Source organism: Netta rufina, assembly GCF_964035555.1.
Source record: "Netta rufina genome assembly, chromosome: 24".
In the NCBI taxonomy this organism is placed as follows: domain Eukaryota; kingdom Metazoa; phylum Chordata; class Aves; order Anseriformes; family Anatidae; genus Netta; species Netta rufina.
In genome coordinates this window covers 412,512-434,278 of record NC_140148.1, presented here as the reverse complement: position 1 = coordinate 434,278, position 21,767 = coordinate 412,512, and the positions used below count along the sequence as shown (strand labels likewise).

At 46.8% G+C, this 21,767-nt stretch overlaps 1 protein-coding gene across 1 annotated transcript in view; it reads right to left on the bottom strand.

Annotated features, from left to right (window-relative positions):
* The window catches only part of SKAP1 (src kinase associated phosphoprotein 1), a 118,340-nt gene extending 100,854 nt beyond the window's left edge, over window positions 1-17,486 (bottom strand). Inside the window, exons 1-2 of the mRNA XM_084301252.1 lie at window positions 17,347-17,486; window positions 12,023-12,139 (exon numbers count right to left, since the gene is read on the bottom strand). Coding sequence (XP_084157378.1) covers window positions 12,023-12,065 — 43 coding nt within the window. The 5' untranslated portion in view covers window positions 12,066-12,139; window positions 17,347-17,486. The remainder of the gene's footprint in view (window positions 1-12,022; window positions 12,140-17,346) is intronic.
* Between the last annotated feature and the right edge of the window lie 4,281 nt (window positions 17,487-21,767).

The following is a 21,767-nucleotide window of genomic DNA, read 5'->3' as shown; positions in this document are numbered from 1 at the left end:
GTTTTCCATCTTCCTCTGTCCTCCTGTTCCCTCCCCCCGGTTGCTATTTTGTTGCAGGCGCGTTCAGTGATGCCCTGTGGGTCGCGAGCTGCCTGGAGACAGGCTGCGAAATACATCTCGTGTGAAAAGCACGGGGCTTTTCCAGCTCCCTGCCTCACCGGGGAGCCAGGCGGCTCGGCTCTGCGTGGGAAGGGCAAGCGCCCCGCGACGGAAGCGCGCGGCGCGGCTCCGCTCACCCACACCAGCACGGCCCAGGGCAGCCTCGAGCCCCCCGCTCAGAGGAGGCCTCGCGCTGCAGCCCCCCGGGGGCTCTGCGCCCCTCACACGGGGATCAAACGCGCTACCAGGGCAGGGAACCCGAGGCAGAGCCCGGCGCCACTTGCTGCAGCCCCACAGCCAGGAGCCGGAGAGCTGGGTGCTGCCGGCCCCGAGCACGGAGCACCCAGCTGCCAACAACGGCCGCTTCCAGCCAGGTTATGGCTCCTCACCCTCATCCGGTGGATGTGCCAGAGTCAAATCACCTTGCACTCCTCTGACATCTTCCCCCTCGTCCTTTACCTTGCCTGCTTGCCTATCAAACCGTGAGCTCTTCAATGCTGTGAACTGGTGCAAAAGAGCTTTGATGCTGCGGTAGCACCACAAAGTGTCACTCTAATAATGAAGTTATCTTCCAGAAGACTAGGACAAGTCCATCGTGCCTTCTTGTATAAGGCTTACCGTGGTTCCCCACCTTCTCTAAAGACACTTTCTTCTTTTCTTCTTTTTTTTTTTTTTTCCATTAAAATAAAATTCAGCTGCAATGAGAGGATGGAATTTCCCATAACTGTCAGTAGCCTACTAATTTCTCATAGCATTCGGAGACAGAGAAAGGCTTAAATTACCTCTGCAATTCAAGATATTTTCTCTTATTCTTTAAAACCAATGAAAAAAATCTAACAAAATCAGCTCCAACATTAGTAAAGAGTCGCAGCAATTGACAAGCAGGGTCACTGAGAAATGGCACCTCCCTAACCTTCACATTTGTCTTGGGTAATTGAAAAATAATTAGCAATTGCAAGAGGGTTCAATACCTAAGAGTAAACAAAGGGAAAAGGGTTACTCGAAGTCACGGTCCCATGGCCTGGGGCAGAGCATTTTCTCATCCACAAGGTGAGCATCCCCCTGTGAAATATTAACCACGGACTGGACAGGAAGCAGTGGGGAAGGCAGGTGCGTAAGGTCAACCGGAGCTGCTCTTTGCATTCAAATCGCTTCCTGCTCTCTCCAGTTTTATCAGCATCATAACAAAAGAAGAAGCAGAGACGGAAAGAGCCAACGCCGAATTGCACAGATAGGTGGTGCGCAAACCTCGGTTCTGTGTCAAAGAGGTAGTGCATCCATTTGTTATGGTCTCTTGGCGAGAAAGGCCATGCTCAGATGCCCTGGAGCTCCACTGTAATAAATAGACACTGAAGATTAAAGGAGCAAATCCTACCACCTGCCCCAAGCCTGAACCCACAGATTTAGCATACTGGGGTACCCAGGAGGGATGGAGGCTTTGTAGACAACAGAGCTATAGCCATTTTATGGCAGTTTCTGCAACCTCGGGGCTTGTGCGCGTGCCCTCGCGCAGGCAGCTCAGCTCCCCCGCTGATCGGTGAGCCCGGGGGGCGGACGGGAAGTCCCGGGGGGCAGCGCACTGCCCGCCCGTCCCAGCACCACCCCGGCCACCATGGGATCAAACGGAGGAACCAAAACCCAAAGTCACCACGCTCTGCACTATTGTCCTTCTTCTCCCAGAGTTCTTTGATCCGCAGCAAGTTTGCATATCAAAGAAAAGAAGCAAAGGAGAATATTCAAATCAGGCTGCTGTCTGGCCTCGTTTTCCCTTGGTAGGGCTGGTTAGTTTTCCATTGCAAAAGTGTGTGTGTTTTTCAAGTGTCTTGCTTTTCTTTTCTCATGTTGTTTTCTTTTATTATTATTATTGAGTGGCTTTGAAAGACCTTAAATACAAAATTGAAGCGTTTCTGATCCCCTTATTCAAATTGCATTTGAAAAGAAAAGTTTGTTGTTCTGGAAACCCATCTTAAGAGGAGTGTCACCACCCTGATGTTTGCTGGATGACAAATGTAGCTATGTGTGGGCAGCACAGAATTCTCACCCACTCAGGAGATGCCACCACAGCTCGAGGAGCAGAAGTCATGCACGGCTCCTACAGAGACTACTCAGGTAACCACGGGCTCCCTGGGCTAGCGCTAGGACACAGGTGCAAGCACTGAAGGGGACAGATGGATGTATTCCATTTACATGAAGTCTTAGAGGAATTACAAGAATAAAGTTTCCAAACATTACAAGCGATTCCTTCTAATCATAGCAGAGATCTAAGAAGTATGGAGAGGGCAATAATCAAAGGTAGGACTGAAGTTTAAAAACACAATACCAAGCACAATGAAAAATGCTCTGGCAAATCTAATGTCACGCTCATAAAATAACAGAACAGATGAAAAAAAAAAAACAAAAAAAAAAAACACTAAAAGGGAGTAAATTACTTTATGAGCACCTAGGAAATAATTGCTTTCTTAGCAACAAGCAACCTTTGGGTTTGCAAAGAGCAAATGACCTTAGGCACATATGGTCAGCCTTTCTGATCAAGCAACAAAATTAGCAGATGAAGGGTAATGTGGAAGATGCAATATATCTAGAGACTTTACTGAGCGTTTGATGTGGTGCCACAGCAAATCTCACTGAAAAAATTAATTTACCTCAGCTTGGATAGAAGCAATCGTCACAGACTGAAAATTGGCCCAAGGGCCACAGACAAAAGCTGGTGATAAATGGCTTTCTGTCATGTGGGGGAGAAGCGTCTGCGTTGGGGTACTGCAGGGTATTAGTCCCCATTTTATCTAAGGCAAGTAAACAGTCCATTAATTCAATGAGCAGGAAGACACTAAATTAGGTGGTAATGCAAATATCAAGTGAAAGCAGAGGAAATAATAGTAGGGGACACAGAGAGGTTAGGAATATGGAGAGAATAATGAAATGAGATTCAACCCACTAAAGAATAAACCAGGGTAACAAAAAAAGTAATTCGGAGCACATTCAGCACCAGGGAATGCTGCGAGGCAAACAGGAATAAATAGAAATTTGCAATGTAATTGACGATCTCAAAAATAAATTGGGCAGGGCCACTTAAAAAGTAGCAGCATATTGTGGGTCACTGAGAGCCAGGCTGCTCCATCAGAAGCCCTGGTCTGTTCAGGTGAATGTTACCTGGTAAAAGTGCCACCGTGCACAGGGTGAGGGACCTCTGCCACCAAGTGAGAGGAGTGGAGTCAGGATAACAGTGGGCTTCTTCCGGCAATGAGGCACCATCAGCACAGGCTAAATCTCAGCACTGGATCCACCCTGATATCTTGGCAACTCACACCGAGCACTCACACTGAGCACACAAACAGCGGGCACAAGAACAGGATGGAAGACGTGTCCCTCCAAGGTCACGGGCATGAGATGTCTGCACTCATCCTCTAGTCCATGGCTCCCTGGAATAATTAGGCTTATTCTGAAGCACAATGATAAGTAAATCACTTCTCTAAGAGTTTTACCACTGAAGATGCCAGCCTCAGCTCTCATCCACGTATCCATCCCAGAAAAGGCCAGAAAACTGGTCTGAGTCAAAGTCAGCAAGTCAATACACTAGAGACAAATTACAAGTCTCAAAACTTACAGGACACCTAAATTCACACCTTTATAACATCCACTAAGTGACACGTGCAGCACTGATCTTTACGGGTATAAATACCTATAGAGAACATCTTGAATAAAGTTAAGGAAGCAGAAATCAGGGCAGATTTGAAAGCTTCACTCAACCAAACGTGTTTCCAGTAGATGCCTGCAGGCCACAGCCTTTGGGGGACAGCAGAGTTCTGTCTTTTTAGGCAACTAAGAGTAGGTAAAACAAAGAGACGAGTTATGGGGGTGGACAGCATCACCCTCTATATTCAAAGATTGACACCAACCACCTGACTGCTCCCAATCTTCAAGGAAAGTTCATCCCTACCATGAGTGTCTTCTTCACACACCCCATGCATCAGGTGTTTATCAGGAGAGGCAGAGTGCTTCCAGGATCTGGAAGGAGTTCAGAGAGTACTGGGAGCTTCCCTCCACTAAATTTTGTCCTCCCTTGGTTTTTGTGGCTTCTCTGCCCATCTGCTAGCCCCTCCTAGGCATCTCTTTTGGCAGGCCCTTGCTGCCCTCGGTGTAGGACTGTCTCAGCACTGAATGCCTTTGCCCCAGGTACTATCCATTTGAAGTTGAAATAAACTTCCGATTCCTTCCCCCAAATTCCATTATCTCTGTGATGCTTTGATCCTCTGCAGAGTATTACCAGACCATTCATATTTACAGCAGACCAAATCTCATTACTAAATGCAGAATGGCTCTTTGGCCAGAGAATCTGAGCGAGGCATTTGAGGCTCCTAAAAATTAAGGTGCTGTCCCCACTTACACCACAGGCTCTTTATCCCACCTGGGTCAATTTGCCTGCACTGCACACCAGCCCTAGCACAGTGGGAATTACTTCTTTTACTCCAATGACTGACCCTTACTGTAAAAGTAGTCTAATGCTCTCCTTTCCCAAGTCCTTGATTTGTCTAGCAAGCTCTTGGGGTTTGTGCCGGTAAGGAAGTCAAGGCTTCTTTCTCCAACGGCTATCCAAGTGCCAGAGGCACCTCTGCACTGCTCTGCTGCTGGGAAGGTGCCACTGTGAGGGTAACTCGGTTAAAAACCAAGGCCGCAAACACACAGCCCTGGGTGATGGGATGTTTGAAGGAATTGATCTATCTGCCAGAGTGTTTGTTCAAGCACAGAGTGAGGGTGGATAGAGGAACAGCAGCAATTCACCAATTTCAAACAGCAGCTCCCACTTTAACCTATGAGTGCAAGGAAAAAAAAATAGTGGTGAAGCTTTGTAACCAAATAAAGAGAGCTGTGAGCTCAATAACAGGCATTATCCTATGGCAAAGATTTTGTTATTGTTGAGTACTGATTCCTTTATCTCTCGGAGACAATCAACCTTCAGCCAGAGGAGTCTAACCTTAAAACCCCATAACTCAATTTTACATAGTGTTAAAGTTTGGGGGGATATTTGTCAGTGCTGGAGCTGATACAATCAGTCTGGAGGACCCTAGAACAAAGAGCAGTGGGTGAAGAGCGTGTCACCTCGGCACACATTCGTTTCCTTGATGAACAAGGAGCTATTAGTTGGCGAGAAAGCATTATCAGGGTGAAGGATGATGCCGATTGTTTCGGCTGCTCTTCCTGTGACACTGGATTAGAACGTGAAGTCCCAGTGGTTGCTCAGCGCCCCACTGGCTGTGCCCCCACCGCACGCAGGTATGTGCCCACACACTTGCAGCTACCCTGCAGCACGGACCAAAAATCAATTTGGACATGCAATCTCTTTCAGCTGCCACATCTCTCAGAGGGTTAAACAATAAAAGTTTAACTTGTTTTAAGAAGTACTTCATCACTGTAAGCCTTAAACAAAGCTACTCTTTAAAATACACATGTGCACATAAACACAAAATCGCCTTCTTGCAAAGCGACAATGACAGAACATCCAACGTCGGCTCTTTGCTCGTGTAACGCAACCGGCAGGTACAACAGCTCTAGGGAAAACTAGGGAAAAGCCTGCTGAATAAAGTTATACTTGATTACTTACATTTAGAGGAGAAATAAAAGAAATGAAAAGTAAAAAAGGCCTTTTCTTCCCTCCAGTTGTCCTTTAACACACTTCACTTCAGAATTTATTATAACCAGTGTTTAAAAATTAAATTCTTCAGGACAGTGGCTTTATTTGTGCACATTGTGATTTTCAGCACTACATAACCTGAGTAATAATTTAATGTATTCCCCGTGGCTCACATTGAAGCAAATATTTATGTACATTCCTAAGTCACGCTGAAGTCAGTAGTAGTTTAGCATGTGTTAATGTGTATATATAGCATGGGCTTTTATTGCCATCCAGACCATTTCTCTCAGCTGGGAATTTTGTATTTCAGGACTTGTTAGTGTTTTGAGATTGATCCTGCAACACACTGGCACAATCACCATTATCCCCATGGGCAGTTCCACCCAGGTGAGCATACAATAGCCTAAACTCGTTTGTAGGACAAGGCTATTTTTATTTGGAACATATCTTGCTTTTACCCACAAGGGAGAAAGGCCCCACGGGTCTGTGGGCACAGGTACCAGGAATTTGGGAAAAGCACTGTTTAGTTTGCCTTTGTGTCCTCAAGTTGTCACACAAATGTGTCCTACCATGAATGAAAAGTTTACCCTGGTTTCAGAGAAGTCACCTTGTCATTCAAGTAGAGGAAGAGCCTCCTTTGCTTCCCCTGCTAATGATGTCACTACACTTTTCCATTTTCTAGTAAGTTGTTTTGTGTTTTTTTTTGTTTTGTTTTGTTTTTTTAAAAAAAGGATCTTTGCCAACCTCAGTACACTTCAAGTGTGTAATCTACCCTTTAGATCATCTAAATCTAACCATTTCTTACACCTGTCCCTGTTGAGGTACACACACAGAGCCCTCCCACCAAATATTTTACCTTACTATTCATACATTTGATGAGAGCAGAAAGCACAAGACCTGCACCCAGCGTCCCACCACGCTCAGCCCCCGGCGCTGCTGCAGGAGCAAAGCACCATGTCCCAAGTTGGGCGAGGGCTCTGGCTCCTGGGGCTGCATCTGCATGGGCACAGGGGGCAAAGAGCCACAGCCTCGAGCCCCACACCTCTCCTTCTACCCTGCAAGCCTCACGCTGAGCAGCGGTGCCGTGCACTCCACGAGGGAGATACTCTAGTGCCTGCTAACTTAGGAAGCCAGAATGGCTTTCTTTTAGAAAGGGCAGCAGAGAAGCTCTAATGAAGTTCCAGCCGACACTCTGTTAACTTGCATTTCCTGCATTTCATCCCTCTGCTGAGGAAAATGTAGAGACACAAAGCGTTTATGCCTTAGATTTACATACTCATGAATAAAAAGGCCTTTCGGAAGCGGGTGCGTTAGTTATCCCAGCCCCCACGTAACTCGCACACTGATAATTCACAGGTTGGACGGGGCAACGATCAATTCTCCATGAGAAGGCTGCTGATGGCCGGCACATCCCCGGAGCGTGCACCCGGCAGCGCTGCGCCCGCTCCCGGGAAATCGCCCGCGGCTGAGGGCAGCTCCCGCTGCAACCCATTCTGAGCTGCGACCATAAGCCAGCGCTTCCACACAAGCTCTCTGCTGTTAAGCATCTTACTAAAAAATCCAAAGAACATCTTGTTGTTAAAGACTGTCCTCGAGGTATGGGAAGTAAATCTTTCTATCCGATCCTGCACTTGTAAAACAAGGAAGACTTTGATCCTGCTTGTCCCTGTTGGAAAAGCAGGAGGGAGTCAGGACTCTTGCTTTAGGAAATCTGCATTCATAAGGTAGTAGCATTTCACCCAAGTCTAAGCAATTTGAATTATAACTCATCTGAGGTTCTGCAGATTTAAACTGCTGAGATTCTACATCATGTTTCATAACACTTTGTTGTTTTCTTGTTGTGGTGGTGTTTTCTGTTGTTTTTCTTGGTTTTGGTTTGGTTTGGTTGTAAGAGCCCAAGCTCTTAAGGAAACAAGAAATCACTGGAGAATCTCAGCTTAAAAACCAAACATCCCAGTGGTTAGTCAAAAAATCTTTCCAAACCACACACCAAGGCACGTAACACCCAATGGCACTGACAGAACCATGGACACATTATTTTGCATAAAACAACCCATGCTTTTAAAGCCAGCATTTGAATCTTGAGGTTGACAGTCCTCAGTTGCAAATAATCACCATGATACCGCATTCCATGTAGCTGGAGGAGCTTAAAGGATAGGCTGGACCAAAACATTTTGGGGCCCAAGCTGGTTTGTATCAGGATCACTTCTAAAAGCAGCGCTCATGAGGCACCAGCCAGGGCCCTCCTGAGAGAGCCAAGCTTCAGCCCAGCGCCGGGCTGAGCCTCAGCAGGACACGGCCTCCGGTCCTGCCACCGGTCAGCACCAATGCCTGAGGTTTCAACACTTTACAAAGAAGAACTGCTTTTATGGGGTGCAGGGGAAGATAAGGGGGGAGATTAGATGAGACAGAGAAGGTACTTGCAGTCACCTGCTTTTCTGCACACCCTTAGCACAACAACAGCCTCTCAGACCGACTCCTGAGTGTCTCAAAGGAAAAATGACTCTGAGCTCAAAACAGGCACCCATGAAACCTCAGACTCGGTTGGGTGCCCTCAGGATCAGCATCTGTAGCTCGACGTGCGCAGCTGCTGGGCGCTGCCGCCACAAGTCAGAATTTCTGCAGTGATTACTTGTACTACAGTTTTCTGCAGCTGTAAAATCCCAAATGAGTACACGAAGCCACTTTGGGTTGGGGCTTGGTTTGTTTTAAATGAAAGCTGAAAATCTTGGTGGCATTACTCTTCCCACCGCTTGTTTGCTACAAAGGTCTGGGCTCCCCTATGCAACATACACATCTATTTCTGGCAGCCTGCAAGCAATCCACCCTCCTCCCCTCCACCCCAAACTAATAAAACTTAATACAAAGGTGAACTGAATTGCTCTGCATAAACTACAGCCAAACCTTTTGACCAGACCGAGTACCGTTCCAGGAACTTATTTGTACAGTGCCAGAGACATTACCACACGGGGCTTCAGAGCGCTAACGTTACGGTGCATTGCCATTCAGAAAGCGCTACCTCGAAGCACACGACCTCCGCGGCGTTAAGGAGGTCTGCTTCTTTACAGTTCCAGTACATAAATATATACTGTTGTGTTTTTTTTTTAAGCATTTTTTCTTATACGGGTTTTTGCCTTTTCTCAGCCCCTTGGCAGACCTCGCGCCGGGCGGCTGAGACCTGCAGCAGGCGGGCCCGCGGCCGCCGCTTCCCGAGGCTCCGCAGTCCCTCGGCGGCGAGGGACGAGCCCTGCCCGCGCCGCGCCCCGCCCGCGCCACCAGGGGGCGCCGCCGAGCCCCGCCCGGCCCCGCCCGGCCCCGCGGCCGCAGCCCCGCTCCGCGGTTTCTCCCCTCCCGCCCCGGCTGCCGGCACCACTGCGGGGCGCGTCGCCCTTCGCAGCCTCCGCCCCCGCCGTCAGCGTCGCGTCTCTTTTTCCCTCGCTCCCCTTTCGCCCGCGCCGCTGGGGCGCAGTGAAGCACCGTCTCGCCTGCCAGCCACCGCAGCTTTTAAGATAAAAGCCATTTTTAGCGAGTTTTTATAAAGCAAAAGGAATTTTTGCCAAAGGAATTGATTTTAAGACAGTATTAAAAACAAAACAAAACAAAAACACAAAACGGAAGGAGCTGTATGTTAACGTGTGCCTGTTTTACAAAATAAAACACTCCCGATGATGTGGCAGCAGCAGCACAGCCACAGACAGGCAGGGGCAGGGGCAGGGGCCGCAGCAGCCCTCACCCCTCAGCTCCCTGTGAGCTGGCTGCGCTGGCACCGGGCGCATCCCTCGGCTCCTGCCTCAGTGTCCCTCCAGGAAGACATCAGAGGCTTTGCGATGGTAGGAGAAGCACTGCTAGAGAGCCATGAAAAAGACAGAAAACTGAGGAAGCAATATCTCAAAGTGCTCAATATTTTAGATGCGCCACTCCTCCCCCAAGGAAGCTGTGGTACCTTACACCTCAGCAAAATGAAATCAATGAACGCCGGCAGACAGATCTACCAGATTAAGAGAGAAAATATCTTGAAAAGTCTCCAAGTGGTCTGAGCAGGGTGCATGACATGGGAGGCGTCTCACCAGAAATACTCATCATCATAACAGCACTCTGCACTTATACAGAGCTCCACAGCCTCCCAGCACTGTACAAACATTAGCTTCTTAATCACTCATTAGGGACAATCCTATAGAGCAGGGCCATGCCTCATTGAGTAAAGTCATCCCCAACTCGCACAGCCCCTCTTGCTTCCTCCAGAGACAACTTTAAAGGCTCTCTCAGATTCCCATCACAAGTTCAGGGGAAGAATGGAAAAGTCTCTTCAAAATGAAAGGGAACAGTGGGGGCATTCCCCTGCCCGCACTCCCCCGTTTTTCCTGGTAAGGAGAGGCAGCAGTGAGCATCATCCCAGCCAGAGATCTGCTTCCATCAAAGCCTTGAATCAATAAAGTTTGGGAATTTGGGAACGCAACAGACAGCAGCCTTTAACAGGACACGCACCTGAGAACATAACCTCTTATTGCAAAACAGAGCTAAGAAGGGATGGAAAAAAGCCGCAGGAATTGTAAGTTTGTTCCTACAGGGCCAATTTATTCTTCTGGCCATAGCTAGGTGGATTACCTGTTCTACCTGAGAAGCAGCAGCTCTCGGTCACTTATGTGTGTGACAGCAGCACCCCAGGGAGCCACGGTTGGCCAGGCTCACTGCTAGCACAGTCAGAGAGCCTGCTCCAGGGACCTTCCTGGCTAAACAGAAATAGGAGCGTGGCAGCAAGAAGGGGCACAGGAAAGGTGAAGGCAACCCAATGCAGGGAAGCCAACACAACCTGCAAAGAGGAAAAATCAGTTCACGTAATCCTAAAACATTCTGATTTTCCCACAAGGGATGTTCTAACTCAGAAATGAAAGCTGTTTGATACACCCGTTAGCTTAATCCACCTTCTTGGAAGTAACGATGTAAATCCTCATGAGACTGCCTTCATATTCATTTTTTAAAAAAATCATTGTGCCTTCTTTACAGTTCTGCAGCAGACAGGCTGCACACCTCACTGAGAGCCCACTGAGATAAATGTTACAGGGACTGGCGTGCCCAAGTCGCAGGACGTGGGGGTCCAGACTCAAACGAGGGCAATTTTAAGTTTCCTGACAATTTTCAGTTTTCCCAGGGCAGCCCAGCTCTTAGAAGAAGTCACAACTCCACACCTTTTTTCATGCTGCAGTTACTAGCTAACGATCAGACCAACCTTGTCTCTGATCAGTCTAAATGAATCAATACAGATGGCAAATACACCTAGTGCTTTGCACTGCACAAGGAAGCTTTGGTGCCAATCAGCCCTTATGGCCTCATCCCAAATAAATCCTTATCGCTCTGTGTTCTTGACTAATGACCAACGATTCACTAACAGAAGTAGGAGTAGACATGAAAGAGTACATTGAGCAGGAAGAGGTGGAAAAGAGAAACTGAAAGAGAAAGGATGAGGAGAGGGGAGTAAGAAAGCATTGTGGAAAGTACAAGGGAAGTGGAAGAGAAGGAAGAAATAAGCTCTGCGGGAACGGGGAGATTGAGAATCCAAATTTTGAGACCAAAACAGTCAATCCTTCAGTAGGGACCAAAGATAACCCCTAAGAAGACCAGAACCGTCTCAGCTCTGTAGGCTTCAATTTCAATAGCATATCACAAATTCATCACTCCTAAACCACCACTCACAAGCAGAAGCGAACATCACAGCACCTCTTTGCCCAGAAAACCTCCCCTCCATCTGGCATTCAATGCTTTGAATACACCCTTGGCCTTAGCATGCCAGCTCATGTCCACCTCCCAGCTGGGAGTGCTTCTACACTCTTGGGAAGAGGGAGCCCCAGTTCCCAAGTTCTAGAAAGTCCCCAAAAAAGGCTCTCCTGGCCAAGACAATTTAAAGGGGTCTAATCTTCAAAAGGTGGAGTGAGACAAAGTATGAGAAGACATAACCCCTTTGAAGTGCGAGGTTGAGCATCCGAGAAGAAATGGACCCCGAAGTTACAAGTTAACTTTGGAAAATGCTAGCCACTTGCCAAATTCTGCTCTTTCCCATCACTGCTGTTTATCCAAAAGAGAACAACCAATTCCAACTTGCACCATGCATTTGTCTTCAGCAATACCAAACTAAATTTGGGATTGCTATAACATTTTACAGTCATTGATTATAGTCACCAGTCAACAAAAAAACGTCTCCAGCATTATGAGATGGATGAAACAGAACAAGTCACGTTAAATTGCACTTACCTTTCCATCCTCTTCGCACAAGGGCTTCAAAAAACATCAGTGACTTACCATCATCTAGGAAGTCTGATGGAAGTGAGACATCAGATGTCATGGAAGGGGCCAAACTCCAGCTTTGATTTTCATCAGAACTGTCTTGTCCAAAGCCAGCATCATGCTGATCCTCTCCTAGAACGAAGAGAGCTTGATTTTAGTGAAGAGGACATTCCTAAATCCAAATTTTACTTCCTGTGCTGATATGTGTTTCTTCCTGACTCTCACCTTCCACTGAGATTCTCTATGAAACCCTAAATCACTTTTCCAGGTATAAGGCCAGATTCATCATTTAGGGACAAGCAGCATATTCTTCTTCAAGAACACTCATGCTGCATATGTACGGATTTCACACTTGAAGGGCATACAAGGAGGAGGCTGGAAATACTAGGCTCTGGTAGTTTGGCCCCAAAACCTGTTCAACTCATTGCTCTTGTGCTCAGTACATGATCTCTGTGAAAAGGATCCATCTGTGAAAAGGAGCACTATACTACCAAATTCACTAGAATGAAGAATCTTCTTATACTGTAGGAAAAATCTTTGAGATCCTCAAATAAGAGGGTAGTAAGGAAAAAAAAAAATCCTGACTCCATGTAATTACAGAAACATACAAGTTGACAAAGCAATGTATCTCTGTGGAGGCAGGAGCAGTTACCTCCCCATAGGAGATGTTGGGCTCAATTTTACTGTGAACAGACATTTTGCTATGGATTTGTTACCAATACTGGACGTTATGCAGAAGGCACTTAGATAACTACAATGAAAGATGTTAACTTAAAACTTTCCTATAAGCAGAGCACATGTAGCCTACCCATAGAAGAAAATGCTACACAGCTCACACAAAGCAGAAGAGTTGTCTTTCAAGCTTTTGCCTTTTTTCCTGAATACACACGCCCCAGACTGCTGATAACAGAGGTAAAGACAGCTGGCTACTCTTTCAACACACAACAAACAGCAAGAAAGGTGAGTTTTCAGCTGACGTTAATTGTGTTCAAACACTAAAAATTAAGTTCCAAACAAGTTTTATCTAAGCAAACAGAGGAACTGCACCCCATAGTTTAAATCAAGCGCTGATGAAAGGGTATTGAAGGCCTGGAGCAGGAGGTTACAACACTCTTCCTCCCACCAGCAAGAAACGCAGTGGAGACCCTATGAAGTCCTCAGCTGAAGAAAGGCGACATAGTATTTTGGAAGTTTTATTTTCAACATCACAGGTTGCAGCCTTCCCTTGCTTTCTCTGAGCACGGAGCTCTGAGACCCCTACGTCTGCATTCAAGGGCTGAACTCCAGTCCTTCACCAAAATGGACAATCTGGCTGTGAAGAGCATAATGCATACAAGATTGCCTGTCCACAGAACAGTTACTTAAAAAACCAGATCACCATGAGTGCCAGATATTATGATAGTCTTGCTGATATTACAAGCTCAAAGGTCTTAAAAGGATATAGAGAGAGATTTGAAAAAGATTTGGCTTTGTGATATTTACCAAAGGCCTGTGGGAGTCAGTGACATAAGAGAGGTGCCTCTGGCAGCTTGTCCTTTCAGACACTCTTAACTTCCCTAACAGGGTAAGAACCTCAGATGTAGCATGTCATTATCAAATCTTTTCCCAAGTCTATGTTTACTTGCTTCCAGCAGCCATCTCAGCATGCAGTGCAAAACATCTGATTCAGGAAAAAAATTAAATTCAGAAAACATTTTTTCTCCTTTTGGAAGGCGCATCATTCAGCATCTGCATTACCAACCTCTCAGGCCAAGGAGAAAGCTGCAGGCCCCCAGCCCAAAGGGCAAGCTTTAATTCCTGCTGCAGGATCAGAGGTAAGTGGAAGTAGTACTGCAGAGGGTCTTCCATCCACAGACTACTTTTAGGGAAGTCATGCAGGATAAGCAAAGCACGTTCCTCTATGCTAAAACAACGTGAAATTCACGCATGCACCTCCACGAGGAAAAAACAATTAGCTATTAAAAAGCAGAGACTCAAATCCCTTGCTCCGCTGGCCAGACTCTGGCCACTGGAGCGCATCCGTGAGCGCACCACTGACTGCCTGACCTTGGAGAAGTCATTTCAGTGCTGTGCTCAGCTGTGTGTAAGAAGGGGATGTTTCTTCCTTGTTTTACTGTAGCACTTTGAGATCCTCAAATAAACAGGCTCTAAAAAGCCTATATAAAAAGCTGCTACCAAACAGCAACAGCTCGCTATCGTAGGAAAACAGCGATCATTCTAATGTGCTGTGCTGCAGCGTTGCGGGCTTGACTGTCTGCAGTGATGTGAAGATGCCAGCATTAGAAGACAGCTTCCGCGAGCCCATTCAGCCCTGATACCTTAAAAGAACATTTTCTTTCAGACAAACTGCACAGTATTACACCAGGCTTTTCAAACAAACATCAAGGTAACAGGTGTTCCCTTATAACGAGATACAGGTGCAGCATTATTGCGATAACGAGCAAACTGTTTATGGTTTCCAAGTAGCAGGAGGCGGCGTGGCACGGTGCAGCCATCTCGCTGGGGAGGAACAGCTCACGCATCGATGCATGGATGCAGTAAGCCGTTTGGAACAGGAACAAGGACCCAATCAGGAAAGTTACGTGCAAGAGTAAGTCACTGGTGTTAACAGCAGGAGTAGCTGTCACGCACATAAACCATGTGAAAGATTCAAGCCACAGGTCTCTGTTTCGGCAGACCACTTCCCAGGCATGAAATACCATACAGCAGGGTTGTCACCACAGCTGTGCTCTTTCTTTTGGGGGTTGGACATGATGATCTCTCGAAGTCCCTTCCAGCCCCTAAAATTCTGTGATTCTTGCAACAGGTTTTCTCCCCACCCAGAGGACTAGAAACCAGGCTTTCACAACTTTATGCAGGCTACAGAAACCCACTCCAATATGCACAGGCTGCAGTGTGTGCATACATGTATTGTGCCAAGCGCAGCAGGTCTCCGACTTGTGAGCTGCTGCAACACAAATCAGCACAAAGGTGGCTGGTTTGGTTGGTATTAGGAATATTTTCAAACTGCTTAGAGTTACAATGACAAGGATCAACAAAAACTCTGCACACGTAGCTACTTAATGCAAATCCAAATGGAAGGGAATGAGGATTTGTTTTACAAACTTTTGTGCTTTAATCCACTTTTCCATAAAGTTTATGGAGCAGCAACAGCTACTTGAGTCCAAGCAGAAAAAATAACCAACAACTTGTCAGGGGCCAAGCTATTGTTCTGAATGAAGAAAAAACTCATTAGCTTTTAATGAAAACACAGGGAATAAAAACCAAATAGCAAAGAACTCCAGCAAATAATTACCCTGCACCTGACGCAAAGCTGCTCTATCTTCCTACTCAAATCCTTAGGAAAATTCCCCAACTTATCGCTCGTTGGAGCATGAACGAATGCAAGACTGACTCTAAGGGTAACAGCAAGAGGTTTCTTGGGCTTACACCTCACCCAGGGGCTCCCCTGGCACTGTTTGGCTACCCCTGAGTGTGCTAAATACCCTTTCTTGCTTTGTGATGGTGTTGGCACAGGGAAGGGAGGGGCGGGGGGGACTTGTGCCATCTTCTCATTGTCTGACATTTTCTGTGGGAGCAGTATCTCGCACAGCAGCACAGAGAGGCTTGAAGGCACCACATGTAATTAACGCAGATGCAGTGCTTTACATACATTGAGGCAAACTGCCGAGGGACAGCGTGCATCCCCAGCACCGTGCGTGTCCCCAGCAGCAGAGGCGGTGGCTCTTTGGACTGCGGCGCCAGGCAGGTGGCACGGCCGCGAGGTGTGGGCCTGGCCTCAGGCTGCCACGCAGTTGAGGCCGCCTCGCCGACGCCAGGCCCAGCGCAGGGAAGGGCTCACCATGTGGCTGAGGGCAAGGCAAAAAATGACCGCAAAGAGAACGTGAAGAACTCGGTGAAGCATTAGCAGGACTCCGAGGGAGCAGCACAAGCAGGGCCTACAGGAGAACGAGCCACCACCACCAGGAATGGCGCCAAGGCGGCCATCTCAGGGGACAGCCTGAGCCCACCAGAGGCAGCTGGGCTCGCTGGGCTCGCTTTGGAGCTCACGGTGCTGGAGTGTGAGAAGAGCAGCCCTGCACCTTCACCAGAGCACGGGCAGGATATGGCAGAGGACAGGTCTTAGGACAAACGCTAAGAAAACCTCCGTTTGGGTTCCATTTTGCTACTGGTCTGTTGTACAGGGTCAGAAAATGGCTCTGTGCCTTTCTCCCCTTATATAAAATGAGGGGAGAGCTATCACTCTTTTTGTAGACTAAAACCTCCTGCGACCTCAAAAATCAAACTCTTCAAGAACTTCTGTCCACACAAAAATGTATATAAAAAAAGTCCTTTCTTTAAGCTGCAATTTGGCCCTCATAATTTAAAAAAAAAAAAAAAGTGAATTAACGCATCATGGCACACACAGGAAGAGAACCAATTTAAATAGGTGAAAGGGCTGCTTTGTAGTGGGGAAAAAAAAATCATCTCCAGTAGCTTGTTAAGGGAACTGCAATTAAGCTTACTTTGCATTCAGTGAAGGTCTTTATCTAGGTACCTCGAGTTTCATTAAGCATCTTTTTAGAGCACAGGAAAAATCAATACCAAGCGAGTTCCATTTACACTTTTATGATAAGCTAGTTCATGCCAACACGGAAGTAAAATCCCCAACTCCAGTTAATATTCAAGGAAACGAAGTTCCTGCTTTAACGTAATGACTGTTTAGGATCATGCTACAAATAAAGGTCTCTGATCAAAATCCCATCTGCCTTCATGCTCAACAGTGTTAATATCTCTAGATTTTCAGGGACTAATTTAGCAGTAATGCATTTCCCAAAGCAGAGCTGTAAAAGTATTATCAATACTATGGCTTAATATCCCTTACGACAATCACTTGCTGAAATTACGGAGAATCACATGGAAACACATCAACAGAGACGCACCCACACAGTAAGTACCACTCACATGTAAATATATCACAGCTTAGCTTTTGTAGTTAAAGCTCTGTCAACACTGCTATTATAAATTATATACCTTTTTAAACGCATTTATGTGCTAGAAAACATAAGATGTTTCTTTTTGAATGCCTTAAAGGCTTCATCGGCTGCTAAGCACCCGCAGGGATTTGTGTGGTTTGCCCCTCCCGTTAACGTACGAATAGCTGCGGCTTCGGTGCCTGCAGATTTTCGGCACCTTCCCCCAGTCCCAGCTCCTCTCCAGAGCCCGGCCCCGTTACCGGGCCCTGAGAGCCCCCAGCTTCCCACCGCGCATCCATGTGGTGCGCGCACACGGCCTCTCCCTCCCTGACCGTGCCCACACCGGCAGCACGATTCACGAACTACGGACAAATTACCACCTACAGGTCTCGAAGTGTTCGTCCTGCTTAACAAGTATTTTCTTGGTGGGGGAGACCACGCACAGACAGAAAATAACCCCGCACCCAGGGGTTACCACGGGGTACCCAAGGCCCCGGCGCGCGCGGAACCCCCGGGTGCCCCCGGGCCGGGTTGGGGCCGGGGGGAGCTGCAGTGGCGCGGAGCTGCCGGCAGGGGGGGCTGCAGCGCGCAGCACCCGCACCCGCCGGGGGCACGGGGCGGGGGGGGAGCAGGGGGCGGGGGGGGGTTGTTGCTGTGACAAAATGACCTGGAAGTTATCGAGTCACACGCAGAGATTCAGATCAAAGCCTACCCGCACCGCATTATGGGTTTACTGTAAGACAGTACCGGTACTGGACACAAATCACACCGGCGTACCCAAACCGCCACCCCCTGCGTGGCATTCAAAAAGTTTGCGACTTGCGGGCCTTGCGTGGAAGCACGCTGCAGCGGGTCTCCCGGGTAAGGCCACAAGGCTCTTTCTTAGAAATCTGATAAATCTGGGGGCCTAGAGATCCCCCTCGAACCTAGGGAGCCAGAGAAGCTGCTGAGCTCACACGGCAACTTTCCCATTTCTCCTTATCTTCTGCTTCCCCGCCAGCCCCTCGTGTCGCTCCTCAGCTGAGCTCTCCTCCAGTTCTCTCTTCCCTTCCTTTTCTCCATGTATGTTTGCCCTCTCCCTCCCTCCCCCTGTAACTTCCTCCCTCCAGCTCCTCTCCCCAGCCTTTGGCACCCTTTCAGTAAAGGCGCTGCACATTCTGCCTCTTAAGTGGGCAGCAGCAACACGGAGCAGCTGCCTGACAGGGGGAGCACAGCACTGCAGCCTGGCTAGGAGTAAGCCTGAAACCCAGAGCAGCGGCAGATTCCCACGGGATGTAAACAAGTAAACAAGATTTATTCTGTCTTTTATGACCCGGTAACACATCAGTGAAATACAAAGCCCATCCAACGTGAGCAAAACCAGCTAAAGCTACCAACAATTTGTATTTCTGCCCAGTAATAAATTATTCCTTGTTACCCTCTTTGAAGAGGCAAAATCTTCATTTAAAGGAGGGGGACACTGAGGCACAGGAAGATCACCAATCTGCGCTTTAGTTCATCTCCTGAGCTACCAGCTCTGCTAGGAACACAGCAAAACAGCGTCTGAGAAGTGGCACCCGACACTTCTGCAGTGCAATAATTCACAAAACAGTTCTGCAAACACAACTTAGGATCTAAAAAGATGTCTACATCGTTAGTACCAATGAGGAGAGGAGACCAAGTATTTTTGAGGAATGTCCGTTGCAGTGTCAGTAGGTTCAGTGTATTTTCTCAGCCAAAATCCTACCAAGTGAACAAGCAGCAGAACTAACCCACAAGGGAGCTAGAGTTTAGCAAGTATATTCCAATGACAAGACACAAGGAGGCTGTCTTGCCCGTATCTACGGCAGTACTCACTCTTAAGGAAATAAAAGCACAGACAGTGAATGCAAAGACAAGAGCCCAGAGCATATACCAGAATGACAAGCACTCTAGGGACTGGAAGAGATGCCCATCAGGCATTTTCTGATAATGCAGAGGGTGATTTTACAGTTGTGTCTCAGGATGGAGTCTTACTAAAGGGCAGAATTACTGCTTTGTGGATTATATCGACGGGGTCACTGCTCTACAAACCAAGGCTGCACAAAAGTCATGGTGGGGGCTGGGGAGGGGGGAATGACTCAAAACTCCTGATTCACACAAGCTGGAGGCTCGGGAGAGCCAGGAGTCGGGACCCAGCGCTGCACTCCAGCCCCGCTCCCCAGGGAAGGCTCTGGAAGCAGGGGGCACCGATTTCCCACTCCCCAGTGGAGCTCAGAAGTATACAAGGCGCTCCTCTTGCTAAGGGCTCCAAACCATCATAGTGGGCAAACCAGGCAAAAAACGATGCAAGTTTTCTGTTTTTTGCGGAGCAACTGGGTCTATTACCCATTATGGGGAGGCTGCAGTAATGGTATACGTGAACACTCCCATACATTATCCCCGACAGTGGGGGGGGTGGGGGGGAGGGCAATTTCTTGAACATTCTCCTATTCTGCATGAACACAAAGCAATGCCTGAGCTGCATTTTCATCTAAGCACATTACAATAACCCCTGAGGTTTCTTTATAAAGGAAAGATGTAGCACATTCGTGTTACACAAACAAGTTCAGTAAACACAGAGGTTTCATTTGAGAAGGCTCTCCATCTCTAAAGCTGCGCATCAGGCAATTTAGGCAACCTAATAATTAGGGTATTTTATTAACTGACCAAAATGAGAGCAATAGAACTTGTTAATATTTAACTTATTGGGGCTCCCCAAACTGCTGTATATCTAGCTTCTTCACTGATGTTTTTATACTTTCCTCTTTATGGTGCATTGCTTCATCCTTGAGTCCAGAATGCTCTGAACTTCCCTCCCCAGGGAGGGAAGCATCGGACACTGCTAAATGTGAGTGCACAAGGAGGGCAAGCCCTGCCCCAAGGTGTGACAATTCAGATGGGTTTCAAAAGACTACAGGCAATTCCATAACTCACCGCTTCTTGCTTAATCAACTAGCACTCTCCAAGAAGTACCTAGTAATGAAAACCTGGAACCTTTCCTGAAGTTTGAAAGTTTTAAATTAATGTGCTGGTTTAAAAAGAAGTTCAAAAGCCTTCCTTATTAACCTAATTCTTCTCAACAGAAATCAGGAAACTTTTGATGCTGACTGCAGAATAACCCAATCCAACTGCTAGTTCCTGCTACATATTCTTTCAATCCTCTTATAAATTCTGCAAGGTCTTCATTTGCTGGCTTTGAGGGAAGACTGAAAAACTGGGTTTATTGCTTTCAGTCAGGTGACATATTTGGTTTTGGAGACTTTTCTCTTGTTCTCCCCTCATTTCATGCAATGAGTATACCCAAAAAGAAACAAAGTACCTAACATTTTCAAGAAATGAGGGGAAAGTCTTTTTATTTCTTTGTGATACAGTGCTTCAGTCATGGGTAACCATCTCCCCCTTAATTGCTGTGCACTGACAACCATTTTTCTGATAAATACAGAAACACATTCACAGGTGCTCATGGAAGCAGGCTGGGTCAGGAGACGGTGTCAGCCCCATGCTGGGCATGGGCTGGCACACACCAACGCACGCCGCCAGGTTTTGTCCTCACCAGCAGAGGCGTGCTGCGTGGCCTGGGCAGACCTCCACCTGGACGCCCAGGTCGACAAAGCTTTGTAACGAATCAGGGCTTGGTTTCCTTTTGAACACCTGAAATGCACTTGAAATGCAATACCAACAGGTACAAAGTCACACATCTCTTGATCTTTTCTACGTATAGGTGTGAATAAAAACGTACATATACCTCCATACAACCCTTCCCAGAGCACAGATGCTTGCCTCCCACCTACGCCGCTAGAATCATTCCTTGCCTCCAAAATTTGTGCACAACACTTTAGGTAGCAGAATAATTTATAAGTCCATGTAAAAGCAAAGCTGTGCAGCTGCTCAGTCTGTAAAACAGAAGAGACATTTGTGCAAAAAGTACTGTCTCTCTACACAAAATGGTTTGCCCAGAATATAATAAATACGCAGAGGCAAAGAACTGCATGCTCAGAGACGCAGGAAGCAAAGCTTCGGTGCTGATAAAGGGAGCTGTCAGAAGTGTTGATATTAAAGCTTTTCTTTTTTTTCTTTAAAAAAAAAAAAAAAAAAGTTAAAGAACATGTGCCTTTGTGTATGTTTTATTTTTCATTAATTAACTCTGTTCCACACACCAACCAAACACATCTCGGACTTCAGAATGCATTCTAACAAAAGTTTTTTTGTTTTCTTTTTGTTTCTATGTGTTATGACATTTCAAGGGCTGTAGCTGGCACTCATGTTTATAAAGCAGGGGAATTCCACGCATGGCGATAGAATAGATACTTTAACAATATGTTACAAATATTGTCAATTTGATATTTTTTCCCTTGCGTTTTCAAACACATCATAAATCTAGACTGGGTTTCTGTGCATGAACCCTGCTTACCACTGAGCTGGAGACTCTTGGCATGAACGTAAAGAGGGTTTTTTATAAATAAAACTTAGTAAAATCACTGTGCACTCCATTAATTCAGGAACACTCTGCCTCAGCTTCAAAGGAGATCTTTACAGTGTAGATGGTGTTTTTGCTGCTTTAATGATTTGCTACTTGTTCTTGTCATAACTACATGAACCAAATATGCAATACGAGGGAGCAGTGGTTAGGGAAATGCTCAGTTCCATCTCCCATCCAGCTCCGCTTCAGTTCAATTCAATAGATTTGAGGTTGTATATAGAAAAGCTACTTCATAAATCTAATACTTGAGGCCACTGTATAATGCCAGTTAATGAAAGAAAACTGCATGTGTGCCTTGGGTATGCATATCTCATGCACTGCTGTG